The sequence below is a fragment of the Asterias amurensis genome, chromosome 3 (genome assembly GCF_032118995.1).
Source record: "Asterias amurensis chromosome 3, ASM3211899v1".
NCBI classification, from domain to species: Eukaryota; Metazoa; Echinodermata; class Asteroidea; order Forcipulatida; family Asteriidae; genus Asterias; species Asterias amurensis.
The window spans coordinates 9,377,708-9,395,913 of record NC_092650.1 but is presented as its reverse complement, the minus strand read 5'-3'; the positions used below and the strand labels follow the sequence as shown (position 1 = coordinate 9,395,913).

Genomic DNA, 18,206 nt, shown 5'->3' with positions numbered 1-18,206 from the left:
TTAGGACTAGCTGTACGTTGTCATATCTCTTAGGACTAGTCCTAAGTTAGGACTAGTCCTAGCTCTTTGTGAAATCGACCCCAGGACACTGGGGCTGACCCGGGTGCGCACGCGCGGGTGTCAACAAGTTCGTAAACAAAATAATCTCGCGCCCGGGGAATAAACTTTTCATTTTTTCGAGCCACCCCGAAAAGCCGAATTAGCGTCAGATTACTTCTTGCGGATACCCCACCCGAGTGTGCCGGTGCAAATTTGAACTCCGTCACTGTTATATTTTGGCGGTAATCGACGATTTTTGGTCAAATTATGACGTCACTTTTGCACCAAAAAGTTGTAATTCCCAAGGTTTTGCGAATTTTGCATGACTCCACACAGGAAAGTTGTTCGTGATGCTCAACTTGGTCGATTTGCACCGTCAAAACGCGATTTCCAGAGTTGACTATTAGAAAAACAAGATTGCCGCTCTTCCCTTTTCCCTGCCCGGGGAATAAACTTTTAAATTGCGAGCCACCCCGAAAAGCCGAATTAGCGTGATTACTTCTTGCGAATACCCCACCCGAGCGTGCCGGTGCAAATTTGAACTCCCTTACTGTTATATTTTGGCGGTAATCGACGATTGTTGGTCACATTAAGACGTCACTTTTGCACCAAAAAGTTGTAATTACCAAGGTTTTGCGAATTTTGCATGACTCCACACAGAAAAGTTGTTCAGGATGCTCAACTTGGTCGATTTACACCGTCAAAACGCGATTTCCAGAGTTGACTATTCGAAAAACAAGATTTGCCCGGGGAATAAACGTTTAAATTGCGAGCCACCCCGAAAAACCGACTTAGCGTGATTACTTCTTTCGGACACCCCACCCGAGCGTGCCGGCGCAAATTTGAACTCCGTCACTGTTATATTTTGGCTGTAATCGACGATTTTGGTATAATTGTGACGTCACTTTTGCACCAAAAACTGTAATTCCCAAGGTTTTGCGAATTTTGCATGACTCCACACAGGAAAGTTGTTCAGGATACTCAACTTGGTCGATGTGCACCGTCAAAACGTGATTTCCAGAGTTGACTATTAGAAAAACAAGATAGCCGCTCTTCCCTTTTCCCTGCCCGGGGAATAAACTTTTTAATTTTCGAGCCACCCCGAAAAGCCGAATTAGCGTGATTACCTCTAGCGGATACCCCACTCGAGTGTGCCGGTGCAAATTTGAACTCCGTCACTGTTATATTTTAGCGGTAATCGAAGATTTGTGTATAATTGTGACGTCACTTTTGCACCAAAAAGTTGTAATTCCCAAGGTTTTGCGAATTTTGCATGACTCCACACAGGAAAGTTGTTTGTGATGCTCAACTTGGTCGATTTGCACCGTCAAAACGCGATTTCCAGAGTTGACTATTAGAAAAACAAGATGGCTGCACTTCCCTTTTCCCTGCCCGGGGAGTAAACTTTTCATTTTTCGAGCCACCCCGAAAAGCCGAATAGTCGTTATTACTTCTTGCGGTTACCCCACCCGAGTGTGCCGGTGCAAATTTGAACTCCCTCACTGTTTTATTTTGGCGGGAATCGACGTTCTTTGGTCAAATTATGACGTCACTTTTGCACCAAAAAGTTGTAATTACCAAGGTTTTGCGAATTTTGCATGACTCCACACAGGAAAATTGTTCAGGATGCTCAACTTGGTCGATTTGCACCGTCAAAACGCGATTTCCAGAGTTGACTATTAGAAAAACAAGATTGCCGCTCTTCCCTTTTCCCTGCCCGGGGAAAAAACTTTTAAATATTGCGAGCCACCCCGAAAAGCCGAATTAGCGTGATTACTTCTTGCGGATACCCCACCCGAGCGTGCCGGTGCAAATTTGAACTCCCTTACTGTTATATTTTGGCGGTAATCGACGATTGTTGGTTACATTATGACGTCACTTTTGCACCAAAAAGTTGTAATTACCAAGGTTTTGCGAATTTTGCATGACTCCACACAGGAAAGTTGTTCAGGATGCTCAACTTGGTCGATTTGCACCGTCAAAACGCGATTTCCAGAGTTGACTATTAGAAAAACAAGATGCCCGCTTTTCCCTTTTACCTGCCCGGGGAACAAACTTTTAAATTGCGAGCCACCCCGAAAAGCCGACTTAGCGTGATTACTTCTTGCGGATACCCCACCCGAGCGTGCCGGTGCAAATTTGAACTCCGTCACTGTTATATTTTAGCGGTAATCGAAGATTTTTGTATAATTGTGACGTCACTTTTGCACAAAAAAGTTGTAATTCCCAAGGTTTTGCGAATTTTGCATGACTCCACACAAGAAAGTTGTTCGTGATGCTCAACTTGGTCGATTTGCACCGTCAAAACGCGATTTCCAGAGTTGACTATTAGAAAAACAAGATGGCTGCTCTTCCCTTTTCCCTGCCCGGGGAATAAACTTTTCATTTTTTCGAGCCACCCCGAAAAGCCGAATAATCGTTATTACTTCTTGCGGTTACCCCACCCGAGTGTGCCAGTGCAAATTTGAACTCCCTCACTGTTTTATTTTGGCGGGAATCGACGTTCTTTGGTCAAATTATGACGTCACTTTTGCACCAAAAAGTTGTAATTCCCAAGGTTTTGCGAATTTTGCATGACTCCACACAGGAAAGTTGTTCAGGATGATCAACTTGGTCGATTTGCAACGTCAAAACGCGATTTACAGAGTTGGCTGTTAGAAAAACAAGATGGCTGCTCTTCCCTTTTCCCTGCCCGGGGAATAAACTTTTTAATTTTCGAGCCACCCGAAAAGCCGAATTAGCGTGATTACAACTGTGAAGACTAGCCTTTGACAATAACCAATAGTGTTCAGTGTCTTTAAGTCGCACCGTTTTTCTTGAAAATTAGCTAGGTTGTCGGAACATAGGGGTGTCGGAAAATAGGGGTATTTGGTTTGTCGGAATATATGGGTGTCGGAACATAGGCGTGTCGGAATATACGGCTGTCGGAACATAGGGGTGTCGGAATATAGGCTAAATTGTCGGAACATAGGGGTGTCGGAATAGGGGTGTCGGCACATAGGGGTGTCGGAACATAGGGATGTCGAATATAGAGCAGACACCTTGGTGAAGTTGTAAGACGGGCAGTTCCTCAGCACTACGATATTAACACTCACTGCGTTCCCTTCTTTCGCTCTATTTTAACCGAGAGGGGACAATTCGAAGTTGCCGTGGAGCTTTCGAAAATTTAAAATCCTTTTTCACAATGATATCCGAGATCGAGCATTGAACTAGTTGACGTGTGAAATGTTTTAGATTCAGAAGTTCACGATCGAGATATCGAGGGCCCACAAACACAATGATGTGCTCCAGCCGGATCCCAGTGACATTTTGGGACTCACTGCACAATGCTAGTATAGCTGTACTTGGTTAATAGCGGGATTGTGGCAAGAGTTGACTAAACCTATGACGTTAATAAATGCCGTATAGTATATGTTAAGTTTAACCATGGATGATTCACGTCGTCAGGCTAAACGCCCAGATGGCCTCATTTTCCTTGATATGATTAAAAGCACGTATTTGACGTCATACTTTAAAATGTTAGTCCCCTAGATGACGTCACATGCTAGCGCTGACTGCTACAGCATGGTCGGCCTTGTGTGTATAGGTCACCTCCTTGTTCGGCTATTTTTACAAAACTATTCTGAAAAGTCTTCCCAAAAAGTGTTAAAAGTGCAATTATAAAACATTTGGTGACAAAAACAATTCCCGCACTCATTCCGGCAGGAAAATGTACAATTAATAAGAATAAATTACAGAAACTTAACATCTCTTAAATATCGTTATTATTATGAATATCAGTGTCCTGGGGTCGATTTCACAAAGAGTTAGGACTATTCCTAACTTATGACTAGTCCTAGGGGATGTTAAAAACCTAAGGCTAGTCCTAAGTTAGTAACTCGAGATAAGACTAGTCTTAACTCTTTGTGAAATCCACTCCTGGACTCAAATTATGTTGTCTTTGTTGTGAGGCTGAATGTTAAGACTAGTCTTAACTCTTTGTGAAATCCACTCCTGGACCCAAACAATGTTGTCTTTGTCGTGGGGCTGAATGTTAATGGCTTGGTGAAGTTGATCAGGAACCCTAAAACTACACAAGTTGTAATATCTCAATATCTGTTTATCATTTTTTTGGTGTCGTACAACGTGTTACATGTAATTTTAGTTTTACCATTAGCCCGACCTTAGCCTAGCCATACACCACCACCATATCAGCACTTATAAGTGACAACGACATTTGCAATCCGCAAATCCGCATGCAATCGTTCAACGACAAACATAAACACACAAAAAATACACACCCGACCCCCACACTTGAAATCGGGATCGGCCACACATGGTTATGACTCAAGCATTTCCTTCCGGTTCTTTTCGGGCTGCTGTTGCTTTAGTAACGGATAAAGGCGATTTTGTAAAGACTGACCACTTTTATGAGCAATGAAGGATTTTACGGTAATCATGATAAAGAACGACCGCGGTAGCGTGAAGAACGTCGTAATGTAAAAATGTTCCAGTGTTATTGTTTTAACTGCGATCCGAGTCGAGTTTAAAACGTTGAACTATGACCGTTGGGAAATATTGACTACTCCAATACGTCAGGAATTGTAATGAAGAAGCCGCACCGGTGGTATGGTGGCTAAGCAAGAGCGGTGGTGTATGTGCCTAATAAACTCCTTTTTAACATACAAATAAAGTAAAACAAATTATTCACAACAGAATGGCTTTCCAGTACCAACTTAGCACAGATGAGCAGATTTGGGTGATGATACGAGTCAAGCAAGGATTGATGACAATGGAGGAAGCTTTGGAATATGTTCGCAAACAGCACGAGGCAGCTGGGCTCCCACCAGTAGTAGCTCCATGCCATATGTATACTACTCCTAGATCCCCACCTACCTCGCCGAGAGCTACCAGGGCAAACTCACATAACCCGTCAAATCAGGTAAACATTTCAACATGAATAGGAAATGCCGGTTTTATTTGTTGGTATTTCAAAATAATGAGATATTCCTTTTTTAGAAAATGGATGAAAAACTAGTGGCAGGATGCAGAAATCCACCCTTTTTGGAATACAATTAAATAAATAAAAATGCGATCAAAAATAAAAACCTAAAAACATAACTGAAATTGAAATCTTATGACCATGACAACTTGTTCGTCTAGTTTGGTTTATATTTTGATGTACTGTACTAAACTTGTGTTTTAATTATTTGTAGTATGGCGCAGGGTAACGTCGGCTGTCATGTGTTATAGGCCTAGTTGAGTTTCTTTTCATGAAAAGTAAATAGTTTAAACAATCATTTGCATTCTAAAATTTGGGAACTCAAATTGTTCGCCAAAACTGGCAGCTATAATTATTTGATTATGAGTCATGTCAAAAGTTTGAATTTACATTTCAACTTTACGGAAAGATTATGACTTGAAACTAAAATAACTATTTGTTTCTTGTTTGAGTATTTAAGTTGGGTCGCATGGGGTTACCAGATGAGTTTTTATTTTATTTTTACATTTCTTGTTATGTTATTGGTAATGTCTTAATACCGAAGAAACACGTCATCAACACACTCTGATTATTGGTAAGTCTCAATGGTTGCACGAGATTTGAGTTTTGAATTCAATTTCAATTTCATAATGTTTAAGATTTAAAAAAACATCAAGGGCTTCCATATTTGGTGCACAATTAGAGCAGGAGCCCAGAACATTTATTCCAGCGAAAAGCGCCGAAGCAGTCGACCTCATTAGGTGAAAGGGTCTTTATTATCGGGACCTTACAAAAAAATGCATTGCTGCCGGTTTTGGGCGTGGCCTGAGGTCCCAAATGACGTAATTAGTGCCGCCATTACCAACAAGCGCGTTTCTAACGATATCTAGAAAACTACACTTAAAAACATCACAAATGCATCTTTACACACACCATGGTCAATCTTTACGATGAACACCTTTGTAGGGCCAGAAAATGTCTAGTTTGACAATGATTGCCTTAAAGGCAGTGGACACTATTGGTAATTACTCAAAACAATTATTAGCATAAAACCTTTCTTGGTGACGAGTAATGGTGAGAGATTGATGGTATAAAACATTGTGAGAAACAGCTCCCTCTGAAGTGCCATAGTTTTCGAGAAAGTAGTAATTTTCCACGAATTTGATTTCAAGACCTCAAGTTTAGAACTTGAGGTCTCGAAGTCAACCATCTAAAGGCACAGAACTTCGTGTGACAAGGGTTATTTTTCTTTCATTATTATCTCGCAAGTTCGATGTCCGATTGAGCTCAAATTTTCACAGGTTTGTTATGTTATGCATATGTTGAGATACATCAACTGTGAAGGCTAGTCTTTGACAATTACCAATAGTGTCCACTGGCTTTAATTTGAAACAACGTTACCGGAATTCTGTATCTTTTGACGATTTTTCGGAAAACAATTCATGTATTGTAGTTGCCACAGAAATTGCCTACAACTATGTTCAAATGTTACATTTACAACAATTGTATGGTGCCTATGTTTACGCCATAAAACCTTGGCAAATAGTGATTAAAGGTATTTAAATAAAGGTTATGTGTATATAACCTTATATTGTTCTGGAGCATCACTGTATTAAGCATCTTCTCAGCCCATCACTCATCACTCTGATCTTCACTTTCCTCACTCCAAGCGCTGTCACCATCAGAGTCGTCCTCGTCATGTGAGGGACTCTGGTACTGGACGAACTTCCTGGGTATCAGTCTAGTTCGAAGCTGTTTTGAGGAAAGCTTCCACCCCTTAGTCGACAGGACTTAAATCACCAGCTGCATTGACCTAATCAGCCCGCTTCCACATTCTGGCCAAATACTGGGTCATTTTGATGCGATTGCCAAGAGTCTTTACATGGTGAAAGAGAGGCAAAATTTTATCGTGTTTATATTTTTGTAAGGGGTTGCTTCTAATTACCGTCACTCATTCCTGTGAATGTCTTGTATCTCGCTTGTTTTTATGTCTGGTGTTTTGAAGCTACCACCGAGCAGACAAATGATGTAACAGCTGTACAGAACGTAAGCTGGATCAGATTCTAGCCGTTGTAAGACCTCGGTAATCTGTGGTTCGGCCCGTAATGTCCATGTAAGATATGTGCATGGTCTGACAACACCTGATCTGATGATGTCAGATCTGGGCCATGTTTGGCCAGAACAGGTCAAATGATGTCAGATCGCTGGCCAGGTCTGGCCAGTGGCCAGTAATCCAAATATTAGATCTGTGTCAGATCTGGTCACACCTCCAGGTTCGACCAGGCAGAGGAATCTTGAGGTTGTAATATATCTGTTCCAGGTATGGCCACACCTGGTCATATGTTGTCATATCTGGGCCAGATGTGGCCAAACCAGGAAGCCTAATAGTTAGATCTGTGCAAGACATGTCTACATCAGGTCAAATGATGTACTAGGTTTGGCCAGACCAGGAATTCAAACGCCAGATCTGTGCTAGGTCTGGGCACACTAGGACATATGAAGTAGTAGTATCTTACGAGGTCTGGCAACACTAGCCAGATGATGTTAGATCAGCAAGACTGGCCCACCAGACTATCATTAAGTCAGCGACGGGCCAGGTCTACGTCTAGAAACACCCGATTGTTATCCAATCTGGCTCTGTCTACACCAGCACATGACGACGGTGGATGTTTTAGAGGTGTGATCTCACCGGTGAGTCTAATGTTGGACCTGGTCTAGGTCTGGATATACACCCTGTGAGCCAACTGACTGATCTAGGCGTGCATGGTTTGGCAATTTCAAGTCAAATACCAGAGCCCTGGCCTGGGGCAGATCTGAGATTCACAAACATCTCTTTGACGTTATTTTTTGTGTATAAACATAAATAACACCTGGCCAAGATCTGAAATTATCAGACCAGGAGTTTCAAGACCTGGTACAGATCTTACATTAATTATCCGGGCTTGGGCATACCTGGCCAAGTTCTGATTCCATCCATTCTTGGCCCAGATCTGTCATTCTCTGAGTTGGAGTGGCAGTACCTGGCTGGGATTTGAAATGAGCTGACCAGGTGTGGCCAGACCAGGCACAAATCTTACATTGAGATTCCGGGTCTGGCCTATCCTGGCCCAGATCTAACATCCTCTAACCATGGAGTAATCTAACCCAATGTAGCCATACCTGACACATGTCTTAAGACTCAGGGTATGGGCACACACGGCCCCACGTGTCATCATCTGACCCAGCGTGGCCAGACTTGGCCCAGATCTTACATTAAGATTATGGGTCTGGGCACACACGGCCCACATGTGTCATCATCTGATCCAACAGCATCTGATCCGCTGTTGCCTATAACCAAGCCCAGATCTAACATCATCTGACCTGGTGAGGCCAGACCCAACATGCACAGGTCTTACATTAAGATTCTGCGTCTGGGCATATACGGCCCGTGTAATCATTAGAGCTGGTGTGGCCAAGATCTGCTACATCTGATCCGGTGTGGTCAGGTCTGGCCACCAACTGGCGGCCCAGACCAGTTACTGCTGGGTCAGATCTGGGCCAGTTTGTAAGGGTTAGCTAGAATTGATATGTTTTTATTGGATTTGTTAACACGTTAAACTTGCCCGAACATGTGTGCATTTCTATAGATCAAGATATGTAAAGCAAGTACATTTGATTATAGCGGCCATTTTGAAATCCAAGATAGCTCCTAAACCAAATGACAGTTTTTTTTAATATTAATGTTCTTATTATTGGGTTCATTGATCCTAAAAACATGAGTTTAGACACCAACACCGAGTTTCTGTGAGGCTCATAGGCCGAGATACGGGCAAAGTGCATTTGATTGGTGGCCTGTCACCTGCTTAACTAAAGCCTTTTTTTTGAAATCTGGTCTAGACTAAACTAGCCTATCTGCTAAAATTTGACAAGTTGGTGGATAATTGTGATAATAAAAAATTGCAGAAAGGTAGAATTTACAATCAATGGGCCAAAACGTAAAAAAGGAATTGTTACAGAGTATACAGACTGATATAAAGAAATGTGCTTGGCTTATCTAGAAGTATCACATTCCTAACACATGTCTACTACATGAAGCGTGTACAACAGACGGTGACCCTCTGTCACATGTCTACTACATGAAGCGTGTACAACAGACGGTGACCCTGTCACATGTCTACTACATGAAGCGTGTACAACAGAAGGTGACCCTCTGTCAGAATATGTTACAGAAAGCTTACCAAATGGTACGATCATATAGAGCATAAGAAAAAGTGTATACAGTTCACGTTCACCCATAAAGTAATTACGGTTTAATATTAGTACTGCATAAGCCTACTCGTCATAACATTTGTAATAAGAAATTACAACATTTAATAGGTCTGAATACTATTAATCCTTGCTTTATTACACCATAATAATTCATCATCTCTTCACACTAGCATGGTGTAATAAAGCAAGGATTAATAGTATTCAGACCTATTAAATGTTGTAATTTCTTATTACAAATGTTATGACGAGTAGGCCTATGCAGTACTAATATTAAACCGTAATTACTTTATGGGTGAACGTGAACTGTATACACTTTTTCTGATCAACATTTCCTAGCTAATTTAGGGTACCCACACCTGTACCAGTTCCCTTAACTTCAAATCAACCCGAGTGACTCGAGACTTGGACTGGGACTCAATCCAAGTGACTCGAGACTTGGACTGGGACTCAATCCAAGTGACTCGAGACTTGGACTGGGACTCAATCCAAGTGACTCGAGACTTGGACTGGGACTCAATCCAAGTGACTCGAGACTTGGACTGGGACTCAATCCAAGTGACTCGAGACTTGGACTCAATCCAAGTGACTCGAGACTTGGACTGGGACTCAATCCAAGTGACTCGAGACTTGGACTGGGACTCAATCCAAGTGACTCGAGACTTGGACTGGGACTCAATCCAAGTGACTCGAGACTTGGACTGGGACTCAATCCAAGTGACTCGAGAGTTGGACTCAATCCAAGTGACTCGAGACTTGGACTGGGACTCAATCCAAGTGACTCGAGACTTGGACTGGGACTCAATCCAAGTGACTCGAGACTTGGACTGGGACTCAATCCAAGTGACTCGAGACTTGGATTGGACCCTCAACAACACAAGGGTTAAAGGGAATTTGCTAAAGCAATTTTGTATGAACAGTAACATATCCTCACTACTAATTTTTAGGTGTGGGGAAATTTCAATACTTTCTACCTGAATTGGATTTGGATTTCATGTACTTTATGTTTCATTTACCCAGGAACGCTTTTCAAATCGGGCTAGAGGACGTAGCCTTCTCAAGCACTTCTCGCGTCAGCGCTCACCAGGGTCGCCAGGGAGGGAATTCGAGGAGTATGATTGTCAAAACCATCCTATGCGTCCCAAGTCTATTGGCACTCCTTATTCTATGGACAGGGAGTGGGATAAAACTGACGAACTTCTCGATTTGATGCTTGCTCAAGGTAAAATCTCTTGTGACGACCACAAAGAGTTGCTTCAAAAGTTTGCAACGGTGAAGAATTATAAAAATGGTGATGCACAGCGTATGATACTTGGGAATCTTGTCAAGGTAGGTTTATTTGTAAAACTAACTATTTTTTTCAGATACAGCATATTTCAGGTTTGCTTCTTTTACTTACGATAGCTTATTGGAAATAATATGTACCTCAAAGGCAATTTCTTAGAAATAATTGTGTGACCTTATAAGATGATTTAAAAAACTGTATATTCATTTAAAGACACTGAACACTATAAATTGGTAATTGTCACTTGGTGTATCTCAACATATGCACACAATAACAAACCTGTGCAAATTTGAACTCAATTGGTCGTCGAAGATGCGAGATAATAATGAGAAAAACACCTTTGACACACAAAGTTGTGTGCTTTCAGATCCTTGATTTCGAGACCTCAAAATCTAATTCTGAGGTCTCAAAATCAATTCGTGGAAAAGTTTTTATCGAAAACTACGTCACTTCAGAGGGAGCCGTTTCTCACGATGTGTTATGCTATCAACCTCTCCCATTACACGTTACCAAATAAGGTTTTATGCTAATAGTTATTTTGAGTAATTACCAATAGTGTCCACTGCCTTTAAAGGATTTGGGTACTTTTTCAAAATGTCCACAGATTTACATTAAACTTACAGGGTTTGGAGATAATGATAGTGGAAAGCTTTTCTTCAAATATTACTAACTGAGGTTCTGTAGTTTTTGAGAAATGGGTAAAAACAGTCACAGAAAGAGACGAAAATACAGCACCTCAGTAAGTATTTCAAGGGAAGCTTTCTACGTTCATAATCTTCAAACTGTTTATTGAAATCTGTGGGGACTGTGTTTTGTGTTAGAATAAGGTACATATAGACCCTTTAGGCACCAAAACGCTCATGTAAAGATAGTTCAGTAAGTTACTATCGTGCTGTAATCATTTAATAGTTAATAGCCTACATCAGTGAAACCAGTGGTCATCTAAATTGAACTTAAAGAATGCAGAAGCAAAGCACACGGAGCCAGCACCATTCTTTACTGTAGTGAAGCCCAACTGATGTACCATGATATAATCATGAAATAATCCAAAACTGTAACAATGGAGACAAGTCATTAATGTATCACAAACACAATTCAAGTCCTAGAAATAAACACCAAACAAAAACTGTCCCAATGTTAAACTCAATTTATCCCGGAAATTCGATTACGCGTGGGACTGGCACAGTTTATACCATCTAATACATTTCATTTCAGGTTCTAATTGATTGCTCTGCTTACATGCAAATAATCGACACTTAGTGCGCTTATACGTCAAGTGTAATCCACAGGTTATGCACATAATATGTCATCATTGCAACTAGCGCCCTTTGAACCCAAGGCTATAACGGGCTACAATCCTCTTACGGTATCGAAATAATAAGTGCCCAGGACTCAACTTCACAATCTCCAAGTTAACGTTTAATCACTCGAAAATCATAAGTCCTGAAACACACATTCGATTTTGCTATAAATAATTTAGCAAAGCATTTGATGAATTTCACATAACTACCGTACACAGATGGTGGGTCCCTTTGACCCTGCACTTTTACTCAAACTGTGGCCCGTGTGACGTTTACTTCCGGTCGCTCAACCGGAAAAGCCATACTGTACATTGTAGCTACATGCAACCGTACAAAACTCGAGGTTTACTTTTCGCGTCGCTGTTTGAACTATTTTGCCATAAATAAAAAACATTTAACCACGTGAAATGACGTCAACAGTTCATTTAACCACAATTTGATGACATCACTCACAAACACCTGTTTTTGTTTTTGTCAAGTACCGATCTGTCTAGTTTAATTATTGTCTTTACCTTGTGTGCGATTTCCGTTGTGACGTAACTATAGACTGATCACGAGGTAAACAAAATACCATACATTGTAAGTGCACTCTAAGAAAAAAATACCCAATGTTGCGTAAAATTTTACTCTTTGTGGTGTTCAAAAGGGAACATGGTCGTTTGGAGGGTAAAACGGTACGCAACAGGGGTTGCGTCGTAATTTACTCAATTTCTGTGTAAAACGGCTACCCAACTATGCGTCAAATTTCTTACCCAACTTTGTTGTGTCAAAATGTACCCAACAACCGACTACCCATTTACTCAGTAGTTGAGCACCAAAACCCCAAGTGTTGAGTAAAAAAGAAGTAGTGCATTTTGGCAGCAAAACGGACACTACTTAAAAATTAAATTATATTCATTGAATTGGACTGGACAGTATAATTTCCGATTAATATATGGTGATCACAACCCTATAACCACCTTGCATAAAACGACCGGAGTGTTTGTGTACATTCAGGGGGTGAAAACGGAAACAAAGTTCTCGCGAGCAGACTATAAGTAACAATCTCTTTTTAGAAGCGGTAAATTTAGATGCAGCAAATTTACTGTATGTAGCATCTATGGTTCTTAATATTTGAAATCTTCTGTCTTTAGTCTGGTACTTGCTCTATGGTTACACCGCAGTTTCTTTCATTTTTTTATATTCCTTTGGCTACCGTAACTTCTCTTCTCCATCCTAACTCCATCACTACTTGCGTACCTTTGTCACTAGCATATTATCTGAATACATGCGAACAAAACATAGATACCTTTGATAATCTGGGATTTGAAACTTTGCATGGTGGAAAATACGATATGGAAAGGTTTGCGGTAACACCATGTTATGACAATCTCTAAATTAGTTGGGGGTGGTTCTGAAAAGAACCGTTGGTTTCAACTCGACGTTTCGATTAGTATGCTGTGATCGTCTTCTGGAGAAATCCGGACCCTGATGCTGCATGCTGCATTAGTATAAGCTTGGTCATAAATGCAACAATGTCTGCAGATGTTTAAACTTATATTCAAGTTTCTGAAATGCTTGTTCACACTCATTTGTCCACTGAAACCCTACAAATACGTGAGTCATTAATTGATGACGCTATGTGTGTACAACTGTAAATAAAAATCTTCCATAGGCCTACCTTTAATCAGGGCGCAAGTTTGAGGCTGGTCTAGTAACACTTCTTTGCCAACAGGGAATTTCCTTTAAGGTACTTGAACGAATTTGCCAAGTTGTGATCTTTGCTGAACTTCATGTAAAACGTGTTCAATCAATAAGGAAGTTGAGTCATATGAGTTTAGATATAGAAATATTAATTGTAAAAAAAACAATCATTTCGAATACCCTTATCTGAAAGATTCGCGAAAAGCTCTATTACGTCATCACTCATGTTGCGTCATACTATTTTTTTGTGAGGTCAAATTTGTATAGCCGCTTTGTTCAGGTTTGTGAAATCTCCACTTTATAGGCAGTGGACACTATTAGTACTTACTCAAAATATATATTAGCATAAAACCTTACATGGTAACGAGGATATGGGGAGAGGTTGATAGTATAAAACATTGTGAGAAACGGCTCCTTCTGAAGTGACGTAGTTTTCGAGAAAGTTTCCACGAATTTGATTTTGAGACCTCCAGTTTAGAATTTGAGGTCTCGAAATCAAGCTTCTGAAAGCACACAACTTCGTGTGACAGGGGTGTTTTTTCTTCCATAGTTATCTCGCAACTTCGACGATCAATTGAGCTAAAATTGTCACAAGTTTGTTTTTAAGGATATGTTGAGATACACCAAGTGAGAAGACTGGTCATTGACAGTTACCAATAAAGCGGATATCCGGTTTTTTTTTACTGATCAGACCGATTTTTGTTATTTCCGTTTTATTTCCGGGTTTTTGTTTTAATCATTTTTTTACGATATTATTATATATCTTTTTCTTCATTATTAATATTGTTTTCTTTATAAAAGCTTGCCATGCCTTATTTAAGCTTGACAACAATAACGTACAGCTACAATAATGTGAGATTAAGGGCGGTTCATACTCGCTGCGACTGCGTTCACGCACCCGACATTTCGAATTTGGATTTAACGTTCATACTTCGTCAAAAAAAAAAAAAATTAAATAAAATGCCTTCCGTCCAAATCTTTATCGCAAATTTCCCCAATTTCCTTTCATGAAATCACTGTCCTTTTTACATCTCGGTATTCTTTCAAGCTTGTGTAACACATATTTGGAAAAAGAAGCACAGTTTTTATCTTTTCGTATCAGGTTCTTGCCATCATTCACTGAAATTGCGTCTACGCATCCGACAAAATGTTAAAATATTTCAATACGTCCGACTACGCATCCGATTAGTGTGTACGACCTAATTTTCATTTTGAAAAATTCATACACATTTGCGAAAAACGATTACGCACTGCGCATGATACGTTTGCCCATCCCAGCGCCTTTGGTTAAAGCAAGGCGCTGGGGACGAGCGAAATCGAACGCACCCATTATGTAGTGTTTCAGCTCTTTTTGGAGGGTCCACTCACAGGCCTGTTTGTTGCAGCGTGGAGGTATAACACAGCAAACTCACAAGCATAAAGTCAAAGTATTGTCATTTTGAAGCACGTCGTCAACGGCAGAAGTGTTTTGAGTTTTTCAAAACCTCGAGCTTGGGGCCTGAATTTTTATTCGATAAATACGAAAAATTCAGAAGTGTACTTATATCAAAATTACATTTAAATGGTAAACAAACGCGTTATAAACAATTTTAAAGCCATTGGACACTTTCGGTAAACAGTATTGTCCAAAGGCCCACACTTCGTGTATCACAACTTATATATAAAATAACAAACCTGTGAAAATTTAGGCTCAATCGGTCATCGGAGTCGGGAGAAAATAACGGGAAAACCCACCCTTGTTTCTGCTTGTTTCGCTGTGTCATGACATGTGTTTAAAATAAATCCGTAATTCTCGATATCGAGAATTGATGAGTGTTTTAATGTTTTCTCAAAAGTAAAGCGTTTCATGAAATAATATTTGAAGAGAAGTCTTTCACCATTATCTTCTGTAAACCCTGTAAGTTGTTTGTAAATCTGTGAACTTTTTTTTCTGTTTCGAAAGTGTATAATGGCTTTAAATGGCATTCCCGTCAAAAAATTTCGCTCTAGTACTTGTATAATTTGTTTCCAACTTCGAAATTAGCTTCAATAATTGTCCAAACTTTACAGAGTGTGGTGCGTTTGGGTTATTACTGTTTTCTGATGTTTTTCAAAGAGTGCTCATGCTAATATAAAGGATATAACAATCATTTTAGAAGACTCTTATTAAAGGCAGTGGACACTATTGGTAATTGTCAAAGACTAGCCTTCACAGTTGGTGCATAAAATAACAAACCTGTGAAAATTTGAGCTCAATCGGTCATCGAACTTGCGAGACAACAATGAAAGAAAAAACACCCTGGTCACACGAAGTTGTGTGCGTTTAGATAGTTGATTCGAGACCTCCAGTTCTAAATCTGAGGTCTCGAAATCAAATTCATGGAAAATTACTTCTTTCTCGAAAACTATGGCACTTCAGAGGGAGCTGTTTCATACAATGTTTTATACATCAACCTCTCCCCATTACCCATCACCAAGAAAGGTTTTATGCTAATAATTATTTTGAGTAATTGTTTTGAGTAATTACCAATAGTGTCCACTGCCTTTAAGCTAAACTTCTTTCAGAATTATTGGCGGTATATTTATCAGAAACACATAATATTTTAAAGTGCAAGTGCTTATCCACTGGGATATACATACATCAATAAATAAACTAAACAAATCAACGTTGCCTACTACATATTGGTAAAGACAAAGATTGCATAAAGTTGTGTACTTTATTTTTCATGGAAATGTCTGCAGACTGGAAGAATATCTATAGATGATGCTGTGCACTATTCAAGATTGCTTGGCATTGTGGCATCAGCAGAAACAGAAGCCCGCACGATAGCAGAAGTAAACAACGCCTTCAATGATAAAAGGGTGTATAACTTTGGTGTTTACAAGTACTACAGACATCGTTCCTGTCAAAGACGCATTTTGCAGGTAAGTGCAAAAATTGCAACATTTTAGGCAGCTTCCGATGCATTTGAAAATTTAAAATCTGTTACAATTGTGTATAACACTCAGATTAAAATGATAAAAAGAGAAACAAAGATGCTGAGAATTCATGCCAAAATAAAATTATTTTGTGCCATTACCATAAAAATATGTTTGGAAAAACTGGTCACCTACACTAAATCCTAAAGTCGGGTTTATCTGACCCTAAACCTGTGTTCATCAAACCCCCTCAAAAAGCTGGAAACGCTTTTCTGAAAGTTATTGGACATATTGACCGTACATGGCAAAATCAATTTGATTTCTGCCACAGCTTTAAAGCTGGATCTCCTGTCAATTAGGTCACGGCCAAGTCATCTCTGGAGCCTGCCCATTGATCTTGGTCCAGATCGGTCCTGTCCATGAACGCAGCCCCTCAGCACCTGCCACGCTTGTGGCCTGCTACATCTTCTTCCATAGCGAGTGATAGGCTACTTGATATAGCTTCAGGTGACATGCAGTGTCCTGCAAGCTTCATATGGCATCTGAGAATCATATTCCCCAAAGATCCTGCTACAAGATGTTTCGAGCCATGTAGCATCGTGGTGATACTCATCCACACTCTAAAAACGTTGTGTAACAATTATTGGGTAAAGTAATTTTGACCAATCGATTAGGATCCATTTATTGGTTTAAGTTTGAAATATTTACCCAACTTACATGAGCTGAGTTGGTTAATTTCATAATCCTGTTATTGGTTAATCTAAATCTAATATTGGGTGACTGCAATTAGCCCAATCACTTGGTCGGTTTTACCTCAACACCAACTCATTGTCTCTTGTTCTCCATTACATTGGTTTAAGTGTTTAACCAACATTTATGCTGGGTTTTTTTTTCACCTTAATTTTGGGTTAAAGCTCAACCCCAAAAATTGGGTGACTGCAAATAAGCCCAACCGTGATGGTTAATACTTTCCTGGTAATTGGTCATTTTGGAAAAACCTTTTACCCACATAACTTGGTAAAATATACTCGGTTTAAACTTACTACCAATAGATGGTCTCAACTGGTTTAAAAATGTTAACCAACATTTATTTTTGAGGCTTGATTTGAACGTTCATTTTGAGTAAGCTCAACCTAATCTGTAAAACCTTTCCAATCAAAATTAATTTGTGATTCATTGGCTGCTTGGATAAAGGCTTTGATAAAGGCTTCGGTGACTAGTAGGCCAGCCAAAGTGCATGTGAAATTAGGATTTGGACGGCATAGTTTGTTTAATGGCTGGCATCCATGCTAGATGTTTGGATCATGGGCTCGGGAACACTATTAGGGTGGATGCCAAGCTTGATTTTGAATTTCAAATACCGGAAAATATTCACATCTTCCAAATGGCAGCATTGAGCAATTGTTGCAGTAAATTTCTGTCAGTTTTGATAATATTTTGTACCCTACATATTCGTTTGATGAAAATTTTGTATTGTACAGGGCCCAATTTGTTAGAGCTGCTAAGCACAAAAATTTGCTAAGCATGAAATTTCTTCCTTGCTAAAAACAGGATTAACAACCAAATTTCCTCGTGATTGTAAGGATAAGCAAACAACATCTGATACAAGACACAAGCAATGTGCAACAAATGCAAATTTGGTTGGTAATCCTGATTTTAGCAACGAAGTAATCATGCTAAGCAAGTTGGTGTGCTTAGCAGCTCTATGAAATTGGGCCCTGATCAGTGTAAGTTTTTGAGCAATGTTTTTTTTCAGGGCGTCACTAAAACCAACAGTCTCTTCAAGCAGACGTTG

The 18,206-nt window shown here is 39.9% G+C and overlaps 1 protein-coding gene across 1 annotated transcript in view; it reads left to right on the top strand.

The window, feature by feature from the left end:
• The first annotated feature begins 4,377 nt into the window (after window positions 1–4,377).
• LOC139934447 (uncharacterized) overlaps window positions 4,378–18,206 on the top strand; it is an 80,562-nt gene continuing 66,733 nt past the window's right edge. Inside the window, exons 1-3 of the mRNA XM_071928691.1 lie at window positions 4,378–4,960; window positions 10,265–10,573; window positions 16,235–16,417. Of these exons, the coding sequence (XP_071784792.1) occupies window positions 4,736–4,960; window positions 10,265–10,573; window positions 16,235–16,417 (717 nt within the window). The 5' untranslated portion in view covers window positions 4,378–4,735. The remainder of the gene's footprint in view (window positions 4,961–10,264; window positions 10,574–16,234; window positions 16,418–18,206) is intronic.